Source organism: Pleurodeles waltl, chromosome 6 (genome assembly GCF_031143425.1).
Source record: "Pleurodeles waltl isolate 20211129_DDA chromosome 6, aPleWal1.hap1.20221129, whole genome shotgun sequence".
Lineage (NCBI taxonomy): Eukaryota > Metazoa > Chordata > Amphibia > Caudata > Salamandridae > Pleurodeles > Pleurodeles waltl.
Genome location: NC_090445.1, coordinates 1,105,761,176 through 1,105,787,991, shown reverse-complemented (window position 1 = coordinate 1,105,787,991; position 26,816 = coordinate 1,105,761,176). Strand labels below are relative to the sequence as shown.

The 26,816-nt window shown below is 40.3% G+C and overlaps 1 protein-coding gene across 6 annotated transcripts in view; it reads left to right on the top strand.

Moving 5' to 3' along the window:
- The window catches only part of CAMTA1 (calmodulin binding transcription activator 1), a 2,488,613-nt gene that overhangs the window by 1,040,682 nt on the left and 1,421,115 nt on the right, over nucleotides 1-26,816 (top strand). For all 6 annotated transcript variants that reach the window (XM_069240215.1, XM_069240212.1, XM_069240214.1 and 3 more), the window contains one exon: nucleotides 14,684-14,755. In XM_069240215.1, the coding sequence (XP_069096316.1) occupies nucleotides 14,684-14,755 (72 nt within the window). The remainder of the gene's footprint in view (nucleotides 1-14,683; nucleotides 14,756-26,816) is intronic.

Genomic DNA, 26,816 nt, shown 5'->3' with positions numbered 1-26,816 from the left:
ATTGGGGCGGATAATAGGGGTATTCCCAAGCATTTGCGTTATGTGATTTCTACGCATAAGGTATGGACCAAGGTAAAATCAATTGCATTAGAGCTTTTGCCTTATATATTGTTGGCGTGCATGTAAGTAGAGGGTGTTAACGGTGCAGGTGGATATCTAAAACACAATTATTGTTGCCCCTCAAAATTCAGGGCACATTACCATTTTGAAAGAACTGGGGACAGTTTGGAAATGAACTATGGTTGTTCAGAATTGGGGCATAGATGTTACCAAATAATATTAGTTCACTGCTTAGCAATGTTCCTTCCTTGTCCACTTCAGATGTGAGTGGCAGTTAGAAATGAGGGTCTCTAGTTGGCAGTCGGTTGACACCCTGTCCAAGTAGGAATCCTCACTCTAGACAGGGTAAAGGAGTAACACTCCTAAGATAACCCCTGCATGCCCCCTCTGTAGCTTGGCACGAGCAGTCAAGCTTTTCCCAGAGGTAATATGTTAAGTATTTGTACCCACACACATAGTAACACAGTGAAAACCCCACAAAAGTACTCCACACCATTTTAGAAAAATAGCCAGTATTTATCTGAGTAAAAGTAGACAAAAATGACAAAATTCCAACATACACAAGAAAATATATGATTTTTTAAAGATTAAAACCCAACAAAGAGCTTAGAAACACAATAGTTTGAACAGAAGCTATCATGTCGTCGTTGACAGAGTCATTCTCAACAGTCCAACACCACTTGTGAGGGAGTGCGGCGCCAGTCAGGGATCACCAGACCCCCAAGTACAGTACCTTTGAAAATGATGAAACAAAGCTGTTGCATGGAGTCGGAGAGGTTAGGCGTCACTGGAGCTGGTGCAGCATTGGCTCCTTACTGCTACCAGGGAGGTGAGGCATTTGGTTCCTTACTGCGAGGCTGGGCAGGTGAGGAGTCATTTCCATACAGTTGCAAGGGAGGTGATGCGGCATTGGTGATGAGGCGTCGGTTCCTTACGATCCGGCGGGGTCCATGAATCTGGCAGGGCAAGATGTGGTGGGGCGACCTCTTGGGGGTCACGGTCACACCACGGGACCACCAGAGTCGTGGGGAGTCGGGTATCCTGGACGTCGGTGACACAGCACTCGGGACTCGTGATGTCTCAGGACTTCAGAGGCGCTGCAGCGGCATCGGGCCTGTGGGGTCAGTCACGATCATCGCACTCTAGCAGGGACCATAGCTTAAGTGCAGGCAGAGTTGAGCAGCAGCACCAGTTCTGGAGTCGATGTGCCTGGTTCTTCTTGTTTTTAGGCCAGCTTTCACTCCCAAGTGCCTGAGAACTGGAGTGGGTACCACTTGGCAACTCAGGGTCCTCAGCAGGAGAACCCAGAGGCTGGCAGGTGTTGTCTTTGCTGTCCCTGAGACTTCTTAACAGGAGGAAAGCTCAGCCCAAGCCTTTGGAGAAACTTTACAAACAGGATAAAGAGCAAACCCAGTCTTTGTCCTCTCCAAAGCAGAAGCAGCAACTGCAGGCCAATCCAGCAAAGCACACACAGTAAAAGGGCAGTAGTCCTCCTCATAGCTCTTCAGCTCTTCTCCTTGGCAGAGGTTCCTCTTGATCCAGAAGTGTTCTGAAGTTGTGGGGTCAGCAGTTCAATACTTATACTCATTTCTGCTTCTGAAGTAGGCACATTTCAAAGGAAAGTCTTTGTAGTGCATAAGACTCTGCCTCTCCCTTTTCTGGCCCCCTACACACTCTAGAAGGGTTGGAGACTGTTTTGTGTAAAGACAGGCACAGGCCTATTGAGTTGCAAGAGCCCGCTCCTCTCTCCACCCTAGCCCAGGAAGATCCATCAGAATATGCAGGACACACCTCAGCTCCCTTTGTATTACTGTTTAGAGTGAATTCACAAACAGTCCATCCATCAGTCTGACCCAGATGTGTATTGAGAAGCCAGGCAGAAGCACAGAATGGTTAAGCAAGACAATGCCCTCTTTCTAAAAGTGGCATTTTAAACTTACAATCTAAAAAAGAACTTTACCAAAATAAGTATTTTTAAATTGTGAGTTCAGAGACCCCAAACTCCACATCTCTATCTGCTCCCAATGGCAAATTGCACTTAAAAGATATTTCAAGGCATCCCCATGTCACCCCATGAGAGAGATAGGCCTGGCAATAGTGAAAACTGAATTTAGCAGTATTTCACTATTAGGATATGTAAAACACATGTCCTACCTTCTGAATACACTGCACCCTGTCCATGGGGCTGCATTGGACAACCTTAGGGATGCCTTACATGTACTAAAAGAGAAGGTTTGGGTGGGTGCCCTTGCCAGGTTGACATGGCAGTTTACACACAGACACTGCAATGGTGTTTCTCAAACATGTTTACAGGGCTACTCATTGTGGGTGGCACAATCAGTGCTGTAGGCACACTAGTAGTATTTGATTTACTTGCCCTGGGCACACATTGTGCACTATACTAGGGACTTAGTAGTAAATCAAGTATGCCAATCAAAGATAACCAATCATAATCACAATTTACACAGGGAGCACTTTCACTTCAGCACTGGCCAGCAGTGGTAGTCGGGTGTCAGAGCCCAGAGCATCAAAACCAGAAAAACAAAATCCAGCACACAGTCCAAAATACAGGAGACAGAGGCAAAAAGGCAGGGAAAACCACACCAAGGATGCCAGGTCTAACAGTGGTCTAAATCATACACCTGCCTCACCCAGTAAAGAACTCTCCTGTCATAAGCAGAGAATGCAGTATAAAAGCACTGCCACCCTCCATCTCCCATGTAATCTTGCACCCTCTATAGCTGTTAAGTGTGACTCTTAAAGTTACAGAATATCAATCCACCCATGATTGAGAAAAATAATACATGACAAACTACAGAGCTTTGATGGGGCAGAAACATGCCTACACAAGAACAGGTGCCGGACTGGCCACATGGGTCCAATCGTGTCGACAATCAAAACACCAACCTCAATGGAGAAATGTTGGCTCTGTGACACCAGGTAAGTTAAGAATAGAGCGGGCCAGACCGGTGCACTAAAGAGTAGCAACCTCCATCTTAGGCAGGCTAGCCATGCCCCCAAGTTGGCATTTTTCTGTGGTAAGGTTTTCAACATTTTGGCACCCCTTTTTCCTTTTAACGGTGATCTGAAATGCTTTTACTATTAATATTACTTGACTAGTCCTTGGCCTGACTGCCTGAAACACAGAAATGTTTTCTTACTCCTGACTGGCCTTTCAGCTGGAGAGGCTTGACCTGTTCCTGGCCCTGCCCCGGCCCATCAGGTCTCTTCTGCACAGTCCTTCATTTTGATTTAGCACACTTTCCAAGGGGCAGGAACGACTTTGAAATTACTTTGATTTGTGGCTGGACATTTGGAGCTACTGGCCTGACCTGTGACTCATTCTGTTATAGCCATACTGATCTCTCAGGGGCACAACTCTGATTTCCGACTACTTTGCTGCAATCTTCTCAGCCTTTGAGAGTCAAATACTAGGCGTGTCCGGTCCAGTGTAAAAATTAAAAGGTTATGGAGGATAAGACGTAAGTGTGATTGGATGTGCCCTAGGCGCAGTGATGATGTTACAGTGAGTGCCTCAGCTCTGTTGTCTTTCGGAGAGAAAGTTCTGAATTCTGATTGGCTGTGCCCTATCTCGGACAGAGGCGCATGGGTGACATTAGAGTGACTTTGTCGTAGTTCTATTATCGTTAAGGGGTAAAAGCTGCTGTATGAGTATCTACAAGTCATTAGTATACCAATTCAGCTCTAAAGTCCCAACAAGGCATTCTTTGTTTTCTTTCCTGGGTGTCTCATCATATTCTTTGTCCCACAAAGGTCATTCCGATGATGACCCATATATTATTCATAATGTATTGTTTTTCCAAGTTTGGCTGGCCATTAGTCAAGAAGACATGTCCATTTATCCCTGTCATTTTTTATATTTATGATTCTATTACGGTTTCTGGCGATACTCTTTTCAATGTGTTTGCATTATGCAGAGGTTTCATTGCACACTGTATTATATAAAGTGCATTTTCGGCTGTGGCAAACTGATGAATTGCAAGCAGCTAAGTGTCACCGGGAGTTAAGTACAGCTCAGCGGGGGTGCTGGATTCATATATATGGACTCTGGGGTGGGGGGGTGGTGGGGAGCCGATTTCATTTCCTACATCTGCCTATCCTTCCCGCAAAGGACAAAAGTATACAGTAGAAGCTGTGCCGTTGCCATATGGTTTAGTGTCCACGTTATTAGTTTTAGTAGTCAGTTGCTGTCATTTTATACCGGATGAGTCCTTTTCCAAGCACACAAACATTACCGCCTAATACAGTAACAGCTGTGTGAGAATTAACGTTTTTTTTTCTTGTAGTGTTCAAATATTTGTATAGTTAACATGTGCTAAAACATCTACACCTGAAGGATCCAACCCCAAGAGAAAACTAGCTGGAAGTACATAATGGAAAATTGATATATACGATTCTATGTCCTATTATTAAGATTTAAGGAAACGTTGTTGCTGCTAAATGAAGCTCTCTATAAATCAGCCCCAATACGAGGACAAGAAAAAAGTATTCAAAAATAGAAGCTGTGGCGTTAGAACCGATGGCACGACCTGCGATGAATACCATATTAATCATGTCTGCAAATAAGGATATTTTGTGATTACACAAACGATTTTGGTGGGAAAATATTGACAAACAGTAGCTCCAAAGCGCTCACATGCAACTGTGAACATTGTTTACAATTTGTGCCAGTGAGAGGGTCACGCAGAAAAGGTTCCAGTGTTGACTAATCAATTTATGATCAGCACACCATCAATTTAGAGGACCCTTTTTCGGATTGCAAATAATTTAGCCACACAGATTAGCAAACCTAAAGGAAAATCACGAGATGAAAGTAGACTTGTGCGCTTTCCAAAATAACTGGTGCTTTGGTTTGGTGCCAGGAATCAAGAGTTCATCGTTCTTTCAAATTGGGGGAATTATTGCAAGGATTGAAGATTTTTTCCGTTTTTTTAATCAGGCAAAGTTGGTTCTAAGTGTACAGCAGATTTCCATAGACCAGGCATGTTGGTACCCAAGTGTATAACTATAAAAACATTTAGAGGTCGTATGGAGACAGAGATACGCCTGTTAATTTGTAAACGCCTAGTTTTTGGCACTGAAGGCTCTTACTTGAGATGTCTGAGAACCTGTACAAAAAGGGGGTCCTATTTATTAACAGGGTGGCCAATAGAAACACATTCCCAAACACAAGAGCATTCTATCGCTAACGTCGGTAATTACGTGTGATCTTTTTTAATCTATCATCTAGCAGTCTTTTTTCGTCTGTATGACATTCTCTCAGGGATGCAAGATGAAATTCGGGTCCGTCTGAGAAGAGATCCTTTGGTGGCCAACCATATACCTTTTAACAATACTGATAACTGCACCTCTAGGATGCTGACACAGGGTTTTGTTAAGAGAGAAGATATGACAATTTTATGGAAGATGTCAATTCTTTTCTTGCTTGAAAGTTGATAGCTATATTTCCTACCAGTCAAGTAACAGTAATAATAATCAATTATTGTGAAGACTGTTGACAGGCCCAACAGCAAATGCGTTGAGGCATATCCCTCATCAATGACAAGCAGGTAATTTTCTACATAGGTCATGGATTGCATGTAACCCTTTGGCAACCCATCGTGTGCCTTTCTTTCTGCTAGATCTGAGTATGATCTGTCTACTGAAGACGTCGAAAAAAATTGGGTCTTTAAAATCAAGGCCCATATTTATACTTTTTTTGTATATGATTGTATTTTGTAAATTTGCGCCGCTTTTGCGTCAAAAAGTGACGCAAATGCGGCGCAAAAAAAGTATAAATATGGGCCCAAGTTTCATGGCAGAGTGAAAGAGAAGAAAAAGTTTACCCCAAATCGCATCCTGTCGACAGAGGTTGGAAAAACAGGAAGTGTCATCTACTAATATTTCACCCTGTTTAAAAAGCACCTTTTGCCTACAAAGCAATATATGTTAAAGCGGAATTAAAGAACTGTGTGCCATTTAAAAGAACCTCCGACAATTACATGGCCAAGTACTACCATTTATAGCCCACAAAACCTTGCCGGATATATTCACAAACGTTCAACCATCGGAGGAATTGCGCGGGAAACTTGTATGACGTTTTTTGTACCAATTTGGCAGGTAGCATGTTGCTGGCCTCTTCCGTCCCACCCCCAAAGCATATGTACTCCTTGACAGTTAATGGGTTCAGCTACAATTTGTATATGTCCCAAGAATTGAAGTGTTTTGGAAATGGACCCTCTAGTGAGCTTTGTCAGTCTGGCTGGGTCACCCTTTTATTATTTCAGAAAGATACGGCCACTTCAACAGGGTGCAAACTTTGGTCAGAAGTAGACTTAGCAAGGACAGATTCTAGCAGTGCTGAGTGAAAGGGCTGTGACTGTGGCTGCCAGTGCTTACAGTGAGGTCTGCTGAAATGTGTTCACTCAAGGATGTGGACCAGGGGATAACTAGGCGTGGGAAGGACGAATAGAATGTAATTTCATATTAGTGTGTCCCCTTTACCTGAGTGGCACCTTAAATGTAATAGAGTGTGTTTGAGGTCCTGACAATTCATTGAGGTATTACAGTGGGCTCTATATTTACTGCATATTATATATTAGGCCTATCAATCCTAATATATAAATGGTGTCAATGTCTTGTAGGGGGGCGGAAAGTGAAATGGATGGAACATATCAAAACGGGGGTTGTGTGAGAGCGGTCTTGGTTGTCTAAGAGCTTTGCTATACACAAGATTCTAGGCATGGACCCCAAACACAATCAAATAATGGTGCCTGATTGTGCAGTCTAGAGATAATACATTCAAGTGACACCAACCAGAGAAGCTCTGAGAACTATATTGTTTCTGATGGAATCCGGTCTCATCTCCAATGCCTGAAACAAATGTGTGCTGTGGGAAACAATGTGGCTACCAATATCTTCCAATGGGAGAAGGCATTTTCTACATCTGAGGTGTCCTGTAATGCAGCCCATTTGGGTGATGAGGGAGACATGCACTGGTGGCAGTTAGTATATATTATCTGTCCAGCCAGTACCTTGATACGTTGGGGTGAGAAGGAATAGGAGCAGGGAAAGGGGGTGACCCTGTCTCAGACCCTCTTTAGGTAGGAAAAATATAAGTTAGGAAAAACCCCTGCAGTCTATTTGTGCAGATGGACCAACCTACAGCCATTACAAATCAGCTATAAAATCAGGTCTGATGCTTGCTCTTTCCAGAATTCTGAAAAAATCACTACTCAGCATGGTCAAAGGTTTTCTCCGCATCAAGTGAGGATACAACTATGTTCTTGAGATCATCTTTTACGTGGCAGACTTCTTCAGAGAGCAATTGCAAATGGTTCTGTATACACAACCGGGAACAATGCCTATCTTCGAGTCATGAATGAGGCATTTGAGTACTTTTCTCTTGTGATTATCTGTCAACGTAGCCATTATATGCATATATGCAGAAGATGGGTCTATAATGAGCACTAAGCAGGGTATCTTACAAGCTCAGTAGAGAGGCTTATTTCTGCCATTTCCAATTGTTCACAAAGTGTGCCAGTGGTTTCTGTTTTTATTTAATGTTGTTTTCTCAATGCCATTACAAACCAAGAAAAAACACATACAGTCAGGCCATGATTAACATATCAGCACCAAATGTGATGTATCAAATTTATACACATTCACAAATCCACCTGAGGGGTGGGCAGTCAGACTAATAAACGTCCAATGTTTTTGTCCATGAAGAGTTATCTTGCCTTAGAAATGAATGCTTATACATGTACCCCGTCTCACCCAACCCCCATTCATGATCCAGGCAGTTATTGACAGTATCTTACGTCATAGTCTAAGAGCCTCATTATGTGATGACCGCCAGGGTCACGTTTGCGATCAGGCATGGACATTACGACCATGACGAAATTGCCACGGTCGGACCGCTGTCACCACCACTAATTGGCTACCAGGCAGGCTGACGGAGCCGGCTGCCCTGGAGATTACTACCCCTACGCTGTCATTAACATGGCGGTTTCACAGCCTTGTAAATGCTGGCTTGGTCTGGGTGCTGCGGGCCTGGGGGTGGGGCCCATCCACTGCCCTTGCACTTGGTGCGAGGGCCCCCCTGGCCAGCCCTGTTGCGCAAATCACTGTCTGCTTTGTTATAATTACCTTAGGGCGCGAGTACTAGTTACTTGAAAGAACTTTGACTATATATATATGTATATATATATATATATATATATATATATATATATCACTGTAGCTAATATAAATTCACATGTAATCAGTATTTATGCAGTTTCCTAAATGCAGAACATTATACTGATAGTGACCAATTGAAAATGTGAATGTTCCTTAGAATAATGCTATCTATATAGATATATGATAGATAGATAGATAGATAGATAGATAGATAGATAGATAGATAGATAGATAGATAGATAGATACTGACTGTACATGCCAAGTCATTTATAGCATAAATTTAATAAGAAACAATGAAAATCACCACACTCCAGCATTCCAATTTTTTTGCATTTATTTGTTGAACAGCAAACACCAACCCGTTTCAACTCTTACAAGTCTTGCTCACGGTCAGTGAGTCCCTCCACAGTTTCAGAGATATATACAGCTGATTCCGTATGCCATTTATGAGGCATTCTGGATCCTGTAGTTCATCGTGATCATAGCAAAACACACAAAATCAAACATTTAAATGCATTACATGATGGTTCCACTAAACGATCAGTTATGTCGCTTGTCATAGTGCTACACAAAGCATTGTTGCATGTACATGTGCCTTCCTCTATTGATTTTACAAAGTCTTTGACCTGAAAACTGCAGTAAGTAAGTGAAAAAAGCTATTTCATTCACTTGTGTCAATGTTGAGAATAAATCCATGGTTCAGCAAATTCCGGTTACATGAACCAAATAATCGTAATATGCCACTGTGATACAATTGCTCACTACCCTTGCTTGCAGTGCATTTTATGTGGTGATTACACATGGCTGCATGGCCCCATTCTTTTGGTGTGTCTAGAGGTCTACTATTGATTTATTATCTGGCTGAGTGGCTAATTTTCAGACACACACAATAGCCGGCACATTTCTAATATGTGCTTAATTGGCCTGACTTTGACCATGCACACACAAGATAGCACCATCGTTATACTAACAGCATATGTCAGGGCTGAGTGCCCACACTAAGACGACCACTGATATTATTTTTCAGGGTATGCAAATATTTTGTGAAATAATGTTATTCAGTTTCTGCCCTGCAGGCCCATTCCAATATATCTTGAAGCTTTAATCCTAGTACATCCAACCATTAATACCATGTTAGCCAAGTAAAAATAGCTAAGATGCAGTATAGTTTGCAGGAAGATAGTTCATACATTTATGTAGCCTAAAGAAATGTCAACACATCTAGATACCAGTCATAATTCATACAAATGCACATGAACCTCTTCATCTGTGTGCAGCCGCAATGCTGACTTTGTACGTAACCTTATGAGATATTTACTTTCTAATCATCATAGTCTGAGAGTTCTATCACCTCCACGATCCTCTTTGTTGACCAGGTATATGCCAGAAAATTTCATAGTCCTCAAGTCATCTGTATGTTCCCTAATATAATACTTAGCAACCGGGTAACTCTGATCGTGATGCTGTATGGGTCTTATATGTTCAAGTATTATTTTCTTTGAAGAGCATGTTGTACTTCCTATGTACTTCAATCCACATTCATATTCTATCAAACAACATATTGACCTGTTCATGTTATTCTTTGCATGATACTGACCTCTCTACTTTTGTCATCCTTAATTCTTTACAATCCCCACCACCTTACACGCTTTACAGTTATTGCATTTGTAGAATCCTGTATTGTCTTGTGTCAGACAATTTTGAACTGTTGGTGGCCTATAAGGGCTTCTGATGAGCATATCCCTTAGAGATTGTGAACTTCTGTATGACACTTGGGATTTTAGGCTCATAATTCTTGCAATACCCGCATCACTGCTTAGAATATTCCATTGCTTCGTGAATATCCTTTGAATTTCTCTTTATTCTCTGTTAAAATCAACTGTGGACAATTAGTTTCTTGAGTTTTCTCTCCAGAAGTCTTATCCATCAAAAGCTGTTGTTGAGTCAAAGATCTGCTTCTTGAGACTCCCATTTCTAATGGGCTGTAGGATAATCTCTGTGTAAAAACCTTTGCTTGACATCCTCAAATTGTATTTCCTTATCATTATCAATTGAACATTTGTGTCTTGTATGTAGAAATTCCTCAAAGGAACCTGCTTCAGAAGAGGTATCAGATGGAAACTGGTTCCATGCGGAATACTATTCATTTCTGAATTTTTCCGAAACATGGTTGTTTGTTCCTGATTATTCTCAATGTAGAGCCGGTTGTCCAGGAGAGCCACCTGTGTGATGCTGAAATTATCTGTGAACTTTAGTCCATAGTTATTGCTGTTCAGTATAGTAATATATCAGCTTAAATCATCCTTGGTATCATCCCATATCACAAATAGATCATATCCCAACCATAGTGCAGTCTTGGAAAGATGTTCTTCGTTACTGTCCTGCCAAACAACCCCCGTCTCTCACCAGCCCATGGTGAGATTGGCATAAGGAAACCCCCATTGTAGTCGTGGGTACCGGCTGGTAAACCTGTTGGTTGAATAAGATGTTATTCGGAGGCACAATTCAATCATTTCCAATAGAATTTCGGAGTGCCTTGGTTCACTGATCTTTCTTTGTCTAAGGAAATACTGCATTGCATTTAGGCCGACCTCATTGCGGATGGATGTGTATAATGACACCACATATATAGTTACTAGTAAATTGCTTGGTTGACATGTAATGTCATTATTTTTCTCAGAACGTCTCCAGTGTCCTTGATGTATAATGTTACCATAGGGGAAAGGTAGAAATCTACATATTTAGACATGTTCTCAAATAGCGACCAGCATCCAGAGACAGTCGGCCTGCCGGGAGGATTAGATAGCGTTTTATGAATTTTCGGGAGGAAGTAAATAGTGGGCATTATAGGATGTTCATTTCTTAGAAACTGATATTCTTCATTATTGACTAATAATTTTTGGTGCCATAACTGAAGCTTGGTATTAAATATCTGAATGATCTTATTGATGGGAGTGTTATCCAATTGTAAATAGCTGTTTATATCTTGTAGTTGCCTCATAGCTTCCTTTAAGTAATCCTGACGATTCAGGATAATGATGTTATCCCCCTTTTCCGCTCATTTGATAATTATGGTCTCATTGTCAATAAGTTGTTGTAGTGTTTTTCTTTCCATCTTCGTCAGGTTTTCATTCTGGGAATGATTTCGGTTTTATCAATTTATCCAAATTGGCTGTTACAAGCTCATGAAATAAATCAATTTTGTTACCAGGTGTTAGTCTGGGACTGAACTTGGACTTTGGTTTGAAATGACTATAGATATGGTCATGGGTTGATATGCCGAACTTGTGTTGTAGTGCACTCTTCATCATCAAGATTATGCATCAGCTCATAACACACCTTCACATCCTAGATTTGTTCTGTGGTCAGCTTGGTATCTTTTTGTGATCTTGATCCAATGTCAGGTTTGGGCCCTTGTTTCACAAAGTATTTGGCCAACTTAATTTTTCTACTCAATTTGTCAGTGTCTAATTTTGTCTCCACTCTGTCAAAATGATGTTCTGTGCAGAACAATAGGTCTTAATACAAAACTGTGTTTTCTTCCTTCGTTAATTTATAGTCAGATAAATTGACCTCTAGATTGTCATCTCCTCTCTCTATTACATATAGTTCAGTTGTCATAGAGGGTAACTCATTCTTCCCGCCCCACTCTCCTGATCTTTGTGTGTTTGTTTGAGTGTTGCTTAATTGGCCTCCGCCCTGGCTGCGCCCTCAGCCCCTGCCTTTTGAAGTTTGATGGTCTGAGTACATTAGTTGCACCTCTTCTAGTAATGTTGTCCTTCTTTTGGGCTCATTAGTATCTTAATTTTCACTCAGATCAGTATCTTACTCACTTACTGTTTCTGGTATAGCCGAGAGATTAATCTTTGAATCTGTGGAATATTGCATTTTAATTGCCTCAGATCTTTTTGTAAACGTCAAGATGGTACCGTTTTTGTAGTCCAATTCATGATGCCCAAACTTTCTCTGCTTTGGTGCCTCTAATTCTGATTCCTGTTTTTCAATTCTTTCCTCCATCTTTTTTCATAATTTTTTAATATCCTCGTTATCAATAAACTCCTTCAATTTCTGTTCTATGTTATGAGGTGCCTTAGTTACTTCCTCCACATCAATTTTAGCATATTTTACAAGAATCAACATCATGTTGCGAGAGCTTGTCATGTTGTCGCCCCACCCTCCAGTAGTAATTCAGGTTTAATTTCAGGGTGGTTTGGCAAGGTTTGCAGCTCTGGCTTCTATCATGAAATACCATGTATTTCAAACCAAACTCACAAAGTTGCCACTTCTTAAAACACTTTCTCTAAGGCGGAGAACTGTTCTATCAATTTTTACGCTGAATCCATACTATGAAATTACTCTTTATATACACAAAGCAAGTACACAGCCTTTCCACACTACTAAACACACTGCTGCAATGGAATCAGCATGTTTATTACCTGAGGTGACTCCTCTATGTGCGGCATCCTCCGACTCCATTTGACAGGGCTCAACCCAAACTGTCCATGTTCTTCTTGCTGGTAACAATTTATCACTTGTTTCCGCTCCATATATCGTGCCAAGCAAAGCAATCAGGCATTTGATTAAACCTGGTATGTGTAATCCTTGTCCTGGCTCGATTACCTTTTATGCGTCAGAGGACATTTTGCTGATAAGGTTTTCTAAAAACATTTCCTCAATTGCTTGATTCTATGTGCTGGGCATGTGGAACTCTCAATCTCCCGCTGTGCCATTGCCTTGTTTCAAAAGATACATTGTAACAATTAGCGTGCTCAAACTTGTTATAACTCCTGCTGGCAATGCTATATTAACTGTATTTTACACAGAATCAAGACGTCGGGCAAGTGGCCTAATATATATTTCTATGTTCCGCCTTGCTCTGAAGTTAAGGCCTTTGACTCAACAGACCTCTTACCCACCTGCTTCACAGTACTCATTCACAGTGATACATTGTCACTAGTAGCACGCTTCAGCTCGGGTAATTCTGCTGGCAATAATGTATCACTTCCTACCGGCTCTATCCTCCGACAAGTCAAGATGTTGGGTTACCCGCCACACATACCCTTCTGTGGTCTACTCACTTCATATACGAGGCTGGTAGAGTTACTCGTCCGGCTTCTCCATAGTCATTGTGTCCTTAGGGTTAGACTGTGGCAGGTGACAAATTCCAAAACCACAAAGCAACTCACTTGAAACTTAGCGTTTCTATGAACTTAATCTTGCTGTTATATTGTGCTAGTCGATCTTCAATATGCGTTGCCAGCTGTCATAGTCCCGCTGACAACAGTATAATGATGGTGTTATTTTGTGTATGGATGGTCAAATTCACACCACCTAAACACATATTAGATATGTGGCAGTATTGTGTGTATCTGAATATTAGGAACTCAGAAAGATATTAAATCAGTAGTAGAGCTCCAGACACACCAAAAGAGTGGAGCCATGTAGCCACATTTAATCACCACATAAAATGGATTACAAGGGAAGTGTGGGCCATCAGCCCTAACATACGTGGTTAGTATAATGATGGTGTTATCTTGTGTATTCATGGTCAAATTTACAACAATTAACCCCATATTAGATATGTGCCTGTATTGCATGTGTCTTAATACTAGGTACTACTACTAGGTATATTAAATTAATAATGGACTTCCAAACACACTGAAAGAGTGGGGCCATGTAGCCACATAAAATCACAACATCAAGTGCATTACAAGGGTAGTGATTAATTGTATCACACTAAAATTTTACGATTAATTGGTTTATGTAACCAGAAAATGCCGAACCATGGATTTATTCATAACTTTGACACAAGTGAATTAAATAGCTTGGTACACTTAATCACTGCATTTTGCAGAACAAACACTTTGTAAAACTAATAGAGGAAGACACATGTACATGCAACAATGTTAGTCATACGTGTAGCTCTATGACAAGTGACAAACCTGATAGTTTAGTAGAACCATCATGTAATGCATTTAAGTGGTTTATTTTTTTGTGTTTTGCTATGATGAGAATAAACTACAGGATCCAGAATGCCTCATAAATGTCAAAAGGAATCGGCTATATATATTTTAGAAACTGTTGAGGGACTCACTAACCATGAGCAAGACTCATAAGAGTTGAAACGAACGCATTGGTGGTTTGCTGTTGGTGTTGCTTTATCGTCTATAAAGGCGATTTCTCAAGTGCAGTGATTTTCTTTGATTTATTGGTTATTCCCAGGTTGGTCTCCTGTGTCACCATCACCCTCAGTTATGTGCACTGTTCTAATCTTTTCAGACTGTGTTGTTATATATATATATATATATATATATATATATAGAGAGAGAGAGAGAGAGAGAGAGAGAGAGAGAGAGAGAGAGAGAGAGATGTATAATATTGTGCACACTATATGGTAGCTAATTTATTTTATAACCAATATTTTTGTTTTTTCTCCTACAGTGTCTGTATGGCTGCTACGTTCATTCCTCTATTATCCCCACTTTCCACAGAAGGTGCTATTGGCTTCTTCAGGTAAGGCGAGAAATCCTCTTCCTTTTTCATTATTTTTTTCTACTTTACAGCTTGTTTTCTTTCAAGTGGGTCGTGCCATGGACAAATGATAAGCAACCCTTGCTGTTTTTGTCTGGAAGTGATTTTTCAAATTAGAGAGACGTTGTGTAGGTCTTGGAGTACATTTGCCTTTTGAATAACAACACTGCTGAAGGCTATTTGGCTGCATAAGGAGTGGAAAGCGTGAGATAATTATTTCTGTGGTAGCGGGGCAGAAGAGGTGGCCTCACGGAGTTCTGTAGTGTTATGTCTTCTGTCGCTGACGGGGGATTCTATTTGTAGGCAATTAGGTGACAGGATGTTGTTCAATCAATTAATCTAAGGTGCCAGGGTTTTGTCAGAAGGGATCAAGAATTATTCTAATCTCTCATTGTTGTTTCAAATTCAGAATTGATGAAATGTGAAGATCACATAGCCTCGCTATCATATCTAGCTGAATTCCTGTATTAAAAGGTAATTGCGACACCAGGCAGAGCGCCCTGCATAAAATTAAGATCACTTTGCATTTACATTCCAGGCTGAGTTTTGAGCTTCAATGTCTCTTGTTTCAGCAGTGGTAAATCACTTTTCATCTTAGATACACTTTTTGTGCTACGGAACATCCATATAATTCAAACATAAGTTAGAGTATTTTTTGTATACTTTACATACCTGCAATGAAAAAATCATTGCCTTTTTCTGTGTGTGTCAGTTTGGGAAGGGGCTGCAACCTTGGACTTGGACGTTTATTGTTTTTCACTAACAATAGACAACAGTGTCCATCACAAACCAGTTTATAAACAAGATTAGAACATTGGAATGTTGAGAGCTCTACTGAAAACAATGAAGTGCTCTGAACTTTTAATGGCCAGTAGAAGCCCAGAGCTCCAACATTTCAATATTGATCACAGCTGTTGCTGAGAACAAAGGCCTCACAGGGCCTGAGGGTATTGTAATCCCCTTGGACTCTGTGAGGCCTTTGTTTTATTTATTAGAACATTCTGCCCTTCAGTGGCAGAATGTTCTAATAGCCTGTTAGCCATCCGTAGCTAGATTATACTGGCATTGAAGTAATTAAAGTATCACTCCATTGTAAAGGGCCTCTCCTTCGGCTCGGGTCTTTAATGCTGGAGTGGGCCTTTAATGGCCAGTATAGCTCACTACTGCGAGCTATGAGGCTCTATTGTATGGCGGTATCAACTTAGTTACTAAGTCAACACAAAGATGTGTTTCATAGAGTTTTCGGGGTGTCATTATTATAACAGATTGTTTATGTAACTTGACATATCACATTTGCCTTTCTAACTAATTTGTGTAGGAGTACTAATGTTTATTTTGAATTATGAAGAAGACTATTCCTGAAGTGTATTTTATATAAAGGTTTGCGTATTGTGGAATTGTTTGATTTAACATACTAATTTCTGTGGATGTTAAGCAAGCTTTGGAGCCAGTATATGGCATTTAAATTGTGTAAGACTATAGCGACCTTTACGTACAACAACATATCTAGTCTAATCTTAAGATAAAGAGCAAAAAGACAATGTTATTTACCTGATAAGGTAATATGTGTGTTGACGTAACCACAATAACAACAAAAGGCATTATTATTACTTGAGTTGTTATGATTGTGGTTATTACTGTTCCTTTCAAATTAATACTGTTAAACTATAATTGTTAGGAAATAGTTATAATAGGTTTGTCAATACACACCCTGATGTGGCAGTAGAATGAAGGGTTCAAAATGAGAGAGTTAGAATGTTTGAAAGTGTTTGACTTTATGCGAAATACATTACCATACTTGTTTACATTTTAGCTCTATAAACGTTGTTAAAGTATTTAAAAATCTAGGAGCAGCGATTGTGTATTCACTTGTGGCCTAATAGTATATTGTATCGCTTAATGCTCAATCCTCTTTTCTGTATTTAGCTATATCTTTGTACTGGAAATTCAAGAGTGAGACATTCCTAGGTCTAAAATAAGACACAATTACTGAAAGAAAAATCTTTGTGAAATGTACACCTCATGGTGAGGGCCATTTTTGTGCCTACTGTGTGCATGGTTTGAGGTACCGTATTTTGTATTCTGTCATTGGTTCTCATTTATTGTTGATATGTGGTAAATAATACGAAGGATGCACCAGATTATTTCTCTGTATGCTCTAGGTCTTTCTTCAAGACCCCTAGGAGTTAAAGACTGAGTTAAATTTACTTTGATGTGGTATTTCACATTTGGGAATCTTTGCCTGTTTAAAAAAATAAAAATGAATTTTAAAAATGTTAGATAAGGCTACATTATAAGCAATTTCAGTATTATTTTGCATCTTAGTCATTTTGTTCTGATGGTTCTTAGTCTGTTATTGTTGTAATGAAGAGAGCAGTTGTATAAGTAGAGATGTTGAAGGACAAAGGAACTGTGACAGATGGATTACATCAAATAGAACCCTTTTTTGTCGGCGTGAGTACTTATTCTATAAAGCATGCCTTCCAAGGATATGCGGGCATCATTTTGTAACTTCTGTATGCCAGTATAACTTGACAGGGATGTTCCCAGTGGAACCAGAAAGTTTGGACCCTGGCCAAATATAAAAGGCCTGCATATGAGATAAAAATACCTCTGGACTAAACTGTGGCGCTCTGCTTCTTACTGTATGCCTTTATAGCAGTACATTTTGAGCTGTACTTTGGTGCCATTAGTGGCAAGTGACAAATGGATTGAACATAACATACCATTTAGAGCATATAAAAGGACATACTATGATTAACGTGGTAGATCCTTCTAAAAGGCCTCACTGAAACCAATGTCTACCGTATTTTTCTTTCCATGTCCTTATGCAGGAAACGTCCAACACCACACCAATTCAATGCTGAACAATCTATAGGAGATTGAGCAGCACATATATTGGAACAAATTGTGTTTTCGAAATATTTGGAAACCGACCAGGGCAACTTGAAACAGAGTTAGCTCATTACTAAAACATTACTACTCAAAAACCCCACTAATTTTGTTAGGAATGTGCATGCGTTCACCTAATAATACCATTATTGGTAATATTATTAACTAAAAATAGCAATAATAATAATATATAAAATGTATGTTTGTATTGTCATCATTATATATTATCGGTCTGTTGTTTGGTTATTTTATAGCTGTTTTTGGTATAAGCCTGGAGCACCAGGTGATAGGATGTGCTCATTATTTATTTCAACTAGAAGATGACATTTAGGAAAACTGCAAAAGGTTTTAAGAATTGGAAACCGGGCAAAAGGGATGAAATTGTAGAGCTCGTTTAAAGGTCTCATGTATGGTATTTCACGCTTTTGGGCTTTGAGCATGACTTGCATAGTTGCATAACATTAACGTACAAATAGGCCACAGAGCGTTCTGCTCTTCCTAAGTCTAAACACGTGCATAGGTTTCTCATGCGAATGTCAATTCCCCTGCACTGCGAGTCCCATGTTAGGGCTTTTCTCGTGGGCACGTGGGATTTACTTCCAAATATTTTGTAAGTCAGTGCATAACTTGCTTAGCTTTTCCTCACCAGTAGCTCAACGCAAATTACACTGGCATCAAACAACCTTGCAAAGGTCCCAGTCCTCATGTAAAAGCCAAACTCGAATGGAATTTCAGTAGTTTAATATAATTTCCATAGTTTTTGCAGGAAACAACCAAAGGCCAGTCTATAAAAATCTAAGCTCCTGCGGTTGAGGCCAGTGAACTTATCAAGAATGGGTGTAAGGGAAGGCTCCAGTAAGGCACACTGCACACGAGGCTGTGGATCAGCACAATATAACCCCATAAGGTGATGAGTTTGAGAAAAAACTGAAAGACAGAGTCACAAAATCAGAGCGCTGACGTCTTTCTGTTCTCTTTATTACGCGCTTTTCACATAAAGGACACATTTATCATGTACAGAGTTTTATGTTGGAGGCCGAATGAATCACAAAGAATTATTTTAGAGTATTGCATTCACACGAGATCCTCTCAAGGTTGAGCGGATTTCGAAATGCCATACGCTCTGAAAATACTCTCTTTGAAAGCGATTGCTTTTCTGATTTCAAGGGTTTTTCTCAAAAGCAGAAATTGTTTGTAGGCATGGTCCGTACTCTTCCAAAGGCCTGTGTTCAAGAGAATGCATTTAAAAAGGGCTTCTGGGGCTCACCAGTGTGGCACTAGACAATGGCCAATTAAAAACCTATACTCTCAGGGCACTAGGAATGTATTACAAAAATAGGCAGAGAAAGGAAGAATTAACCATTCGGAAAATGAAGCAACAAGGTTTATTTTGACTTCATAATATTAAAAATATGTTTTCGAAAATCATGCAGTGGTTTCAATACAGTAACTGGTAGTATCATTTGCAGAACTTGCAGTGTTAGTTTTTTAATCGGTATTTTCCTATGGATCACGCCCCCCACTCCATTACTGCCATAGCTGGAAACCAGGAAACTTGCGATCGTGATGATTAACGGGGAGGACGGAATGATGGGACAGTTAGAACGTTTAAAGGTTTCTTTGCAGGTGGTTGGCGAGAGAACGGATCAGTTGCAGTGCAGTTAGTCAGTTACTCTGTATTTAGATGGTTGGCTGCTACCCATTAGTTAGATTTAGATGATTGTAGCAAGCACTTCTGTGCATGTGTTTTCTGTATTCACTGACTTCAGCTTAGCATTTCTAAGTTTCTACATGGTAGAAGTATTATTGATGACTGACTGCGGAAACATTGTTGCTGAAGAACTAAAAACTCACCACTTCATAGTACATTACATTTCCAGACCTTGGATAACCCGTCGATCAGTCTGAACAATCCCTTGATCCTCAGTGGCTACCGTCTCCCCATGCTCCATGAGTGTCCATATGCTCTTGGGTGGCATTCTTGCCAACCGGCCTTAAACACTGATCCATTGGCTCTGCCAGGTGCTTTTTAAATAAATACCCAAAGGTCTAAATACAACTTTACAACCTTTGCACATATTGTCATTTTTAGTACTACTGAGCAGAACTTAGTATTAGTAACAGAACGGCTGTGTTTTTCATTTTTTTTCACTAAGCTGTAATGACTGTTTCGCCAATGACCAGGCAGGCATACATTTGTGTTAATTTGATCAAAGTTTGGTATGCAAGCACTTTGACCAGACGTACTGCTCATGGATGCACTGAAGGAGAATGCGGAGTTGTGAACTGCACATGTTTGCCCATTCAAAAGATTCAGGGGTACAAAGTGATCAGGACTTATTCAGTGTAGGTGACAGTCTGGTGGTGTGGTGCTGCAATTGGGCATCATACAGTAGAAGGGGCTGGTCATTCAGAGGTACTTTGAAAGTGAGTAGAGCGATAGTCATTTTAAGTTAGAGGGCATCAGTTAGAGGGGTGCTACCAAGGAAACGGATCTGAACCGGAAGTTACACAGGGTGCAAGTGAGGGTTGGGTAGAGTTATATAAGCACCACTGTTTACAGTGATAACTGAGTAATGCAATGAGAGCAAAACCACTCCCTCTGTGTACATATCACGGGTGGAGGTTGCCAAACACCACACTGTGCACCCCGTTCAGAGGGCCTTAATAATCCTGTTCCTTTTATTTGACATTCGGTCATAACAATATACGTCTCAACCTGAGTGAGTAACCCATTCATCCAGTTCCCTACAATCTGGTAAAGAGCCCCACTGTGGCCTGGTTTGGAATAGCATCCAGCAATGCTGAATGTTTTGGAAGACCTCTCTCCTCTCCAGTATGTTCTCCTGACAGAAAAGCCAAGGGGAATGCTAGCTATACACTAATAAAGAAAAAATGATTGCACGTTTCGTCAGAGCAATTTTAGCAGAAAAGGACAAATGAGCATTATGCAGGCATTCAAAGGGTAGTTAGAGCTAAAAATGGAAGTGACAGGGCCATCCATATGCAAAATAATGGAGGCAATTCTGAAAGAACAGTACAAAGCTGGCCTATATTGTAGTAATCTAATAAAGGAAATCAGATTGGATTAGTCTGAAAAGACACTGCTCAGTCTCCTCGTGTGCTGGATGAGGCAAAAAAACAGCTCAGAACGACAATCCATAAAGCACCATTAATTTAGTTCCCTGATTGCATTTAATATGGTGCTATATAGCAGGCTTTTGTTTAATGTCTGGAAGGTAATTCTCATGGATGAATGCATTATCTTTGGGCAGAGAATTTTAAAAAGATCTAATTTAAATAAGCAAGGGGTTTGAGTGACTCATTTTCTTTGTCCGTTTTGTCCATCCTAGGCTTCCGTTGCCCATTAGAGCAGAGAACATCTCTTTATTAACAGCAGAGCTGAAAGGCTGGAGTGGCAGTGTTTGCACTAAGAGTGTCCCACTCTGCGAGCGCAGTTTAATACGTTTTTGTTTTCTCTTCAGCATCTGAAAGGCAACCTTGCCTTTTTCCATTTAAGATGAAAAGAGTGCAGAAGTGAAGCATTACCTGTGGGTCATTCCTCTAAAAAATGCAGGATCTGTTTTCCTGCCTCTCCCAGACAACTATTGCCCAATCAAACCTGATTGTGGCAGCTATAGATTGGCCAAACACTAAACCAATCCCACAATTTCATACCAAACCAGCAAAACAAATTCAGCATAAGGAAAAATTAAGATAGAAGTGAATTGGGCCCAGCGCAGACATAGATTTTTATTTCTATAACTGTAGATATACTTTTCCATCATTACTCCAGAATGGGATGCTTTCGTTTTAAAGCAGCAGTTTTTAAATTTACACGTGAAACCCTACCACCAAAGCAAGTGCAGCAATACACCTCCTTTTTGAAAGATTATGGGGCTAATTATGACTTTGGAAGACAGAAAAGACTGTCCGCCGAAGTCCTGATGGGTAGGTTGCCACCAGTGTGGCAGCCGCCTCGTCGGGCCCATTACGAGTTTTCTGCCGGGTAAGAGAGATTCCGCCCACTGGCCCAGTAGGAAATGGCCTACAGCATTGTCTCCGTCTGGTGATAGAGCCGGGTGCAAATACTGTAGTGCTTAGGGTGCACCAGCACCCTTTCGCAGTGTTCACTGTCTGCAAAACAGACTGTGAACATTGCGACAGGGCTGGCCAGGGGGGTCCCTGGACTGCCCATCCCCAGTGCATGTGCAGTGCAGGGGTACCCCTGGGCCCCTCTGCATCCTGTCTCCGCTTGCCTTTTCATGGTGGTGCTACGTCCATGAAACCACTGGCAGAGAAGGGGGTTGTAATCCCCAGGGCAGTGCTACCCTGGTAGATTAGGACTGCCAGCACCGCCAGACCAACGTGATTTTGTAATCTGGCGGTGCTGGCGATTTGACTGTGGCGCTGCTGTCATAATATGGTGCAGAGACCGCCACATTGGCGGCAGTCTGACCACCACCACGACTCTTGCAGTCATTAGACCACCAGGGTCGTAATGAGGCCCTATGTGTCCAAAAGTAATGTGTTCATTATGAGGTGTTAAATAGACAAAAAATCAGTCAAATAATTTGGTTGATAAAAAAATGACCTTTATTCTTCCAGCTTTGCTGTGACACTGGAATCCAGTATAGGTTGATCTCTCACAATCTCAGCTCTCCTTTTCATGGACTGACTTTCCAAAGCAAAGTTTACGCTCCAAATTATAATGATGGTTGGATCTTCCCTTACAGTTCAACATCCAAATGTTCAGACATGTAAGTTCATCACTTTGTTCCACAAAGGCCTGGTTAGAACGATACATTTATAGTAGTTTGCACAGTAGAAATGGCAATCTATACAGCACCTGCCCCACGCTATCAACATCATCAACCCAAAAAATCTGAGAAGCAGGGTTGATTGGTGTGGGAAACAAACCTGTGACTTTCAGGTAACAAACGCTCAGCACCAATTTGCTATATGACATTTATATCTGCGTTTGGAAGTGAGCATTAGTGCAAGTACATTTTAGAGACATTTTGGTCTGAAAATCTCTGATTGGTTTAAAAGCTTGTCAATCTCTGTCATGCAACCTCTTCAATAGCAGATTAATAGTACCACCTTCTACTCTACCTTACCACATAAGTGCATTTTATATAAAATGTATTTGATTATGTGACTGAAGCACCACACTCAGCTGAGAACAGCTTTTACATGCTTAACAAAGAAGCACGAAGAAGCTGAGGAGGAGAAGGAGCATGAAATGGGGAGAGGCAAGGCAGGTGCTGTGAGTGAGTGGTTGCTGATGCACTAACAAACACACAGAATATTTGATGAAAAAGCCGGAGTTGGTAAAAGGTGTTTAAGCATCAACCAGAGGGTGACCATAACTGGGCAAAGAATCATGGAACATGAGAAGTTATGGGCCAAGGGATAGTAACAGGCTGTGGGCTGATCTGAAGAGGTGAATTCTCTCAGAAAATCAGAACTTCAAGAAGGTACTATCTTTTCGTAAATCTGCATAGTGCAAATCACTTTGCTTTGGGCGATATTCTTCCATGTCTTTTGTATATAGGGTTATTTTTTACAGATTTTTACTACATATTGCCTAATATTTTGTGATTTTTGTTTATCTTACTAAAGCTTTTCTGTAAACCTTGTGTCCATCCGAACCAACATTCAGTTTGTTATGCTTCAGAAAGCTATAAAATATAACTGTGATCATGAGTTTCTTGGAATTGTCTGTGTGTTTGCTCTATTTTTGGGGTTAATGGGCCAATACATTTTGGGGGTATTACATACCTGCAGTGGACAATTTCCTTCTTTTCATTGTTTAATTTATTCATATATTTGACTTCTTGTCATTAATTAATTCCTTCATCGGCTGTCTCGTTGCCTTTAATTGTAACACGGTTTACATCATTATTTCTCCTTTCCCCTATGCCTCCCGACTCTAGCTGCTCTGTACCTCCCCATTTTCCTCTTTCTACAGCACCCCTTTCTTTCACCCACCCGCATCTCTTTTCTCTCTCTATTGCTCTTTGCCTTTAACCCCTCAATACATTTTCTTATATTTGTTGATTCGTAGACAGTTGCACTGTCTCTCTACATAGCACTGCATGTGTTCTCTGGACATTGCAGGTCTTCCAAAATAGAACCATTAATTATAGGTCATTTCTATAGTACTTATATCTATTATTTCCTTATGGTTAATTTCTTGGGTATTGGACTTTATTGGTACCTTTTAGAATGTGTCTCATATCAAGAACATCCAGTCAGAAGGTCCCAGCTGCATTCGATGCTCTTTCCAGTTTCACTACCTAGTATATTTGAGGCCAGGGAGCGCCATCTTGGGAAGCTGCCTGGCTGTTCTACTTGATATTACAGAAAAAGCCTGTTGAAGTAATAAATCCCAGCCAGGTTATGATCTGCTCTGGGAGTGCTGCTCTGGCCTGGATAAGAATCTGATGATGTTTTCACATCTTCGGTGTGTTGGTAGAGGCTGTTTGTTTACAGAGTCGGCCTTCCTGTGTGCCTTCGGGGCTGAGTGACAGCCAGCTTGGCACAGCGGCCTGAGTGATGTTTAACAAAACACAGTCTGCAGCAGACAGCTCTGTTTCATATCTCGCAGCACTCCCTTGCTTAGCTAGTCCAGGAGGATCATAAATAAAAAAAGACCGCTAGCAAATGTTTTCATGCCTGTTATAGGCCCACCAGAGATAAGCACTTTTACTACAAAATCCTCATGGGTGCAACAGCACAGTGGGTTCTCAGAAGTCAGAATATTACAGCCCGAGGCCCTGATTCCTAATATTAAAAACATACATATTGTCTTGCTTTAAAGTCATATACAGTGATCTTGAGAGCATATTCAAGAGAATGTAAACATTATTGTAAAAACAGTGGTGCTCTAATAATTTTCGTCATGTGGGCGCCGTCATCAATATTACCTCACTGAACTTCTAAGAACTGTGAAAAGTCCAAGGGTTGTTCAAAGAACAAGTGTAGCAAATTGCCTGCGCCCAGTCAGCAAGGGAGTTGGCGGTGCATTTTGGAGCACAGTGTTGAAATATATATTACCAAAGCATAGTACAGTAGCTTCTGATGCTTTACAGGCAGCACATTTTGCCTTGGAAGGACCAGTAACTTTGAACGGACATAATGTGTGGAAATCGTGTTTCAGCAAATATTTGTCATTTTGGTGTCACCAAGTACAGTGTCTTAAATAGCTCTGATCTTATTAAAATCCTTCTTTTTATCACACTTCAGAATTACCAAAAAGAGAGCTAAATTTTTGTTTTCCTACGTTTTGACATTTTTAAATAGTTTACATTTCGCTGTGTGTTATAAAAAAAGGACATCCTTCAGCCTTTGCTTTCACCACAGCAAGACGGCTGCATTGTTCATTTTATCAAATCCTCTCACTTTGCAGTCAGAGAAAGAAAAGTAAACACCACTCTCCATGTTAAAAGAATAAGCAGCAATTTGTCAGAATACTAGCCTGACATTTGAGCTCTGTCTTTTGTGCAGAAAATGTGACAAGATAAAAACAAAATTTCAACACATCTTTATTACTTATCCACCGTCAGAACTCCAGCATATTTTTTTGAGGGTGATGCATCAATCCCAGCACCACCGCTTCCAGCGCCAGTGTGTATAAACATAGCTTGTCAATGAGTAAAAGTGCCATTCATACCACTGATGGGGACAGAACACCTCTGGTTTAAACCTATATTGCATTTCGAAACCTCAGACATCTAAAGGCAATCTTCGGATAATCCTCACTTCAGATTCCACATTATCAATATTGCATTTGCTGTCTGCAGCGATCGTACCATGTTTTATTAAACAATATTGATGTTATTCCCCTATCCCATAAGACCTTGTAGAGGAGCCTTGGTGCAAATCTTCATTGCATCTTCATCAATCACAGCCATCTTGAAATGTTTAGAAAATCACAATAATATTTTACTGGTGTTAATAACAAACAATAATAAATTTTTTGCAGTGGTCGTCTGCTCACAAGATTAAAGCCAGTATTAAATGCGAAGTAAAGTATTTTTATTGCATAGACAAAATTAGCTGTTTAAAAAAAACAAAAAAAAATCACAATAAACACATACAATCATTAGTTCTAAAACAAGCAACGGGTCATGTATTAAGTAAAATATTTCGCATTCTAAAAATTAACGATGATGATAAGCTAAATGTAACATGTAGTGCAGTGTTCTTCCAAAAATAATCATGACAGTGGTGGTGCTATATAAATAAAAGTGAGTATGAATTTTGTGAGTATTTAGGATGGAAAGTACATGTAATATTCAGCAAATTGTACATTTTATGTGAAATACATTTCACCAAGTACTTTTCTCTGCCTGGCTATACCTTGTGCAAAAATATTTCAAGGCAGAACAAAGAAAAACTCTAAACATTTGTGGTTTGCTTGTTTAGACAGCTCCTTTTTTAATGCTAATTTGTATTAATGATAGCTAAGTGTTGCAGGATCAGTGTGATCCTGAAGAAAGAGAAGACTGTTGTGAAGAAGAAATGCAACTGAGGGGAAAGTTGCTTGTCTAAACTGGTGTGAACATATAACAATGCAAATAGAGGGTTGCTTCGAGAGGCAAATCAATAGAAGTTACATTGCTCTTATCGTAGCTTGTACTTACATTTGTTTGACAAAACGTCAAATGCATTAAAACAAGGAAAAAGCAGGCCTGAAAGAATGTTAAGTATCGGGAAACGATTTAAATCGCAGATTATGTAAGGGAAAGGGGTATCACCAGACTGTAAGAGAAAAAGAACCAGGTTCGATTTCAAAAATTGTGGAGAGATGCTGAATGTTTTCCAGTTAGTGGGCCCTCGTGTGTTTTGGCAAATGATAATCATGGGCATGAAACAATGCATTTAGCACTGGAGTGCAAACTCGCAGCAATACTCTTGTTTGAGTTCCTCCTATCTGATTATGGGGGCTTCAGAGCTCCTTAGGCTCACTGAGGAACTCTCTGAGTTGACAACAGTGAAGGTGATGTTAAAACGAGTATTTGTATTATTTATTATTTATATCGGGGAATAATCTCCATTAAACATAAATTCATCAAAGCATACATACATCATAACTTACTAGAAGATATGTAAGGAGAAATATATAAAACTCATCTTATGCTAC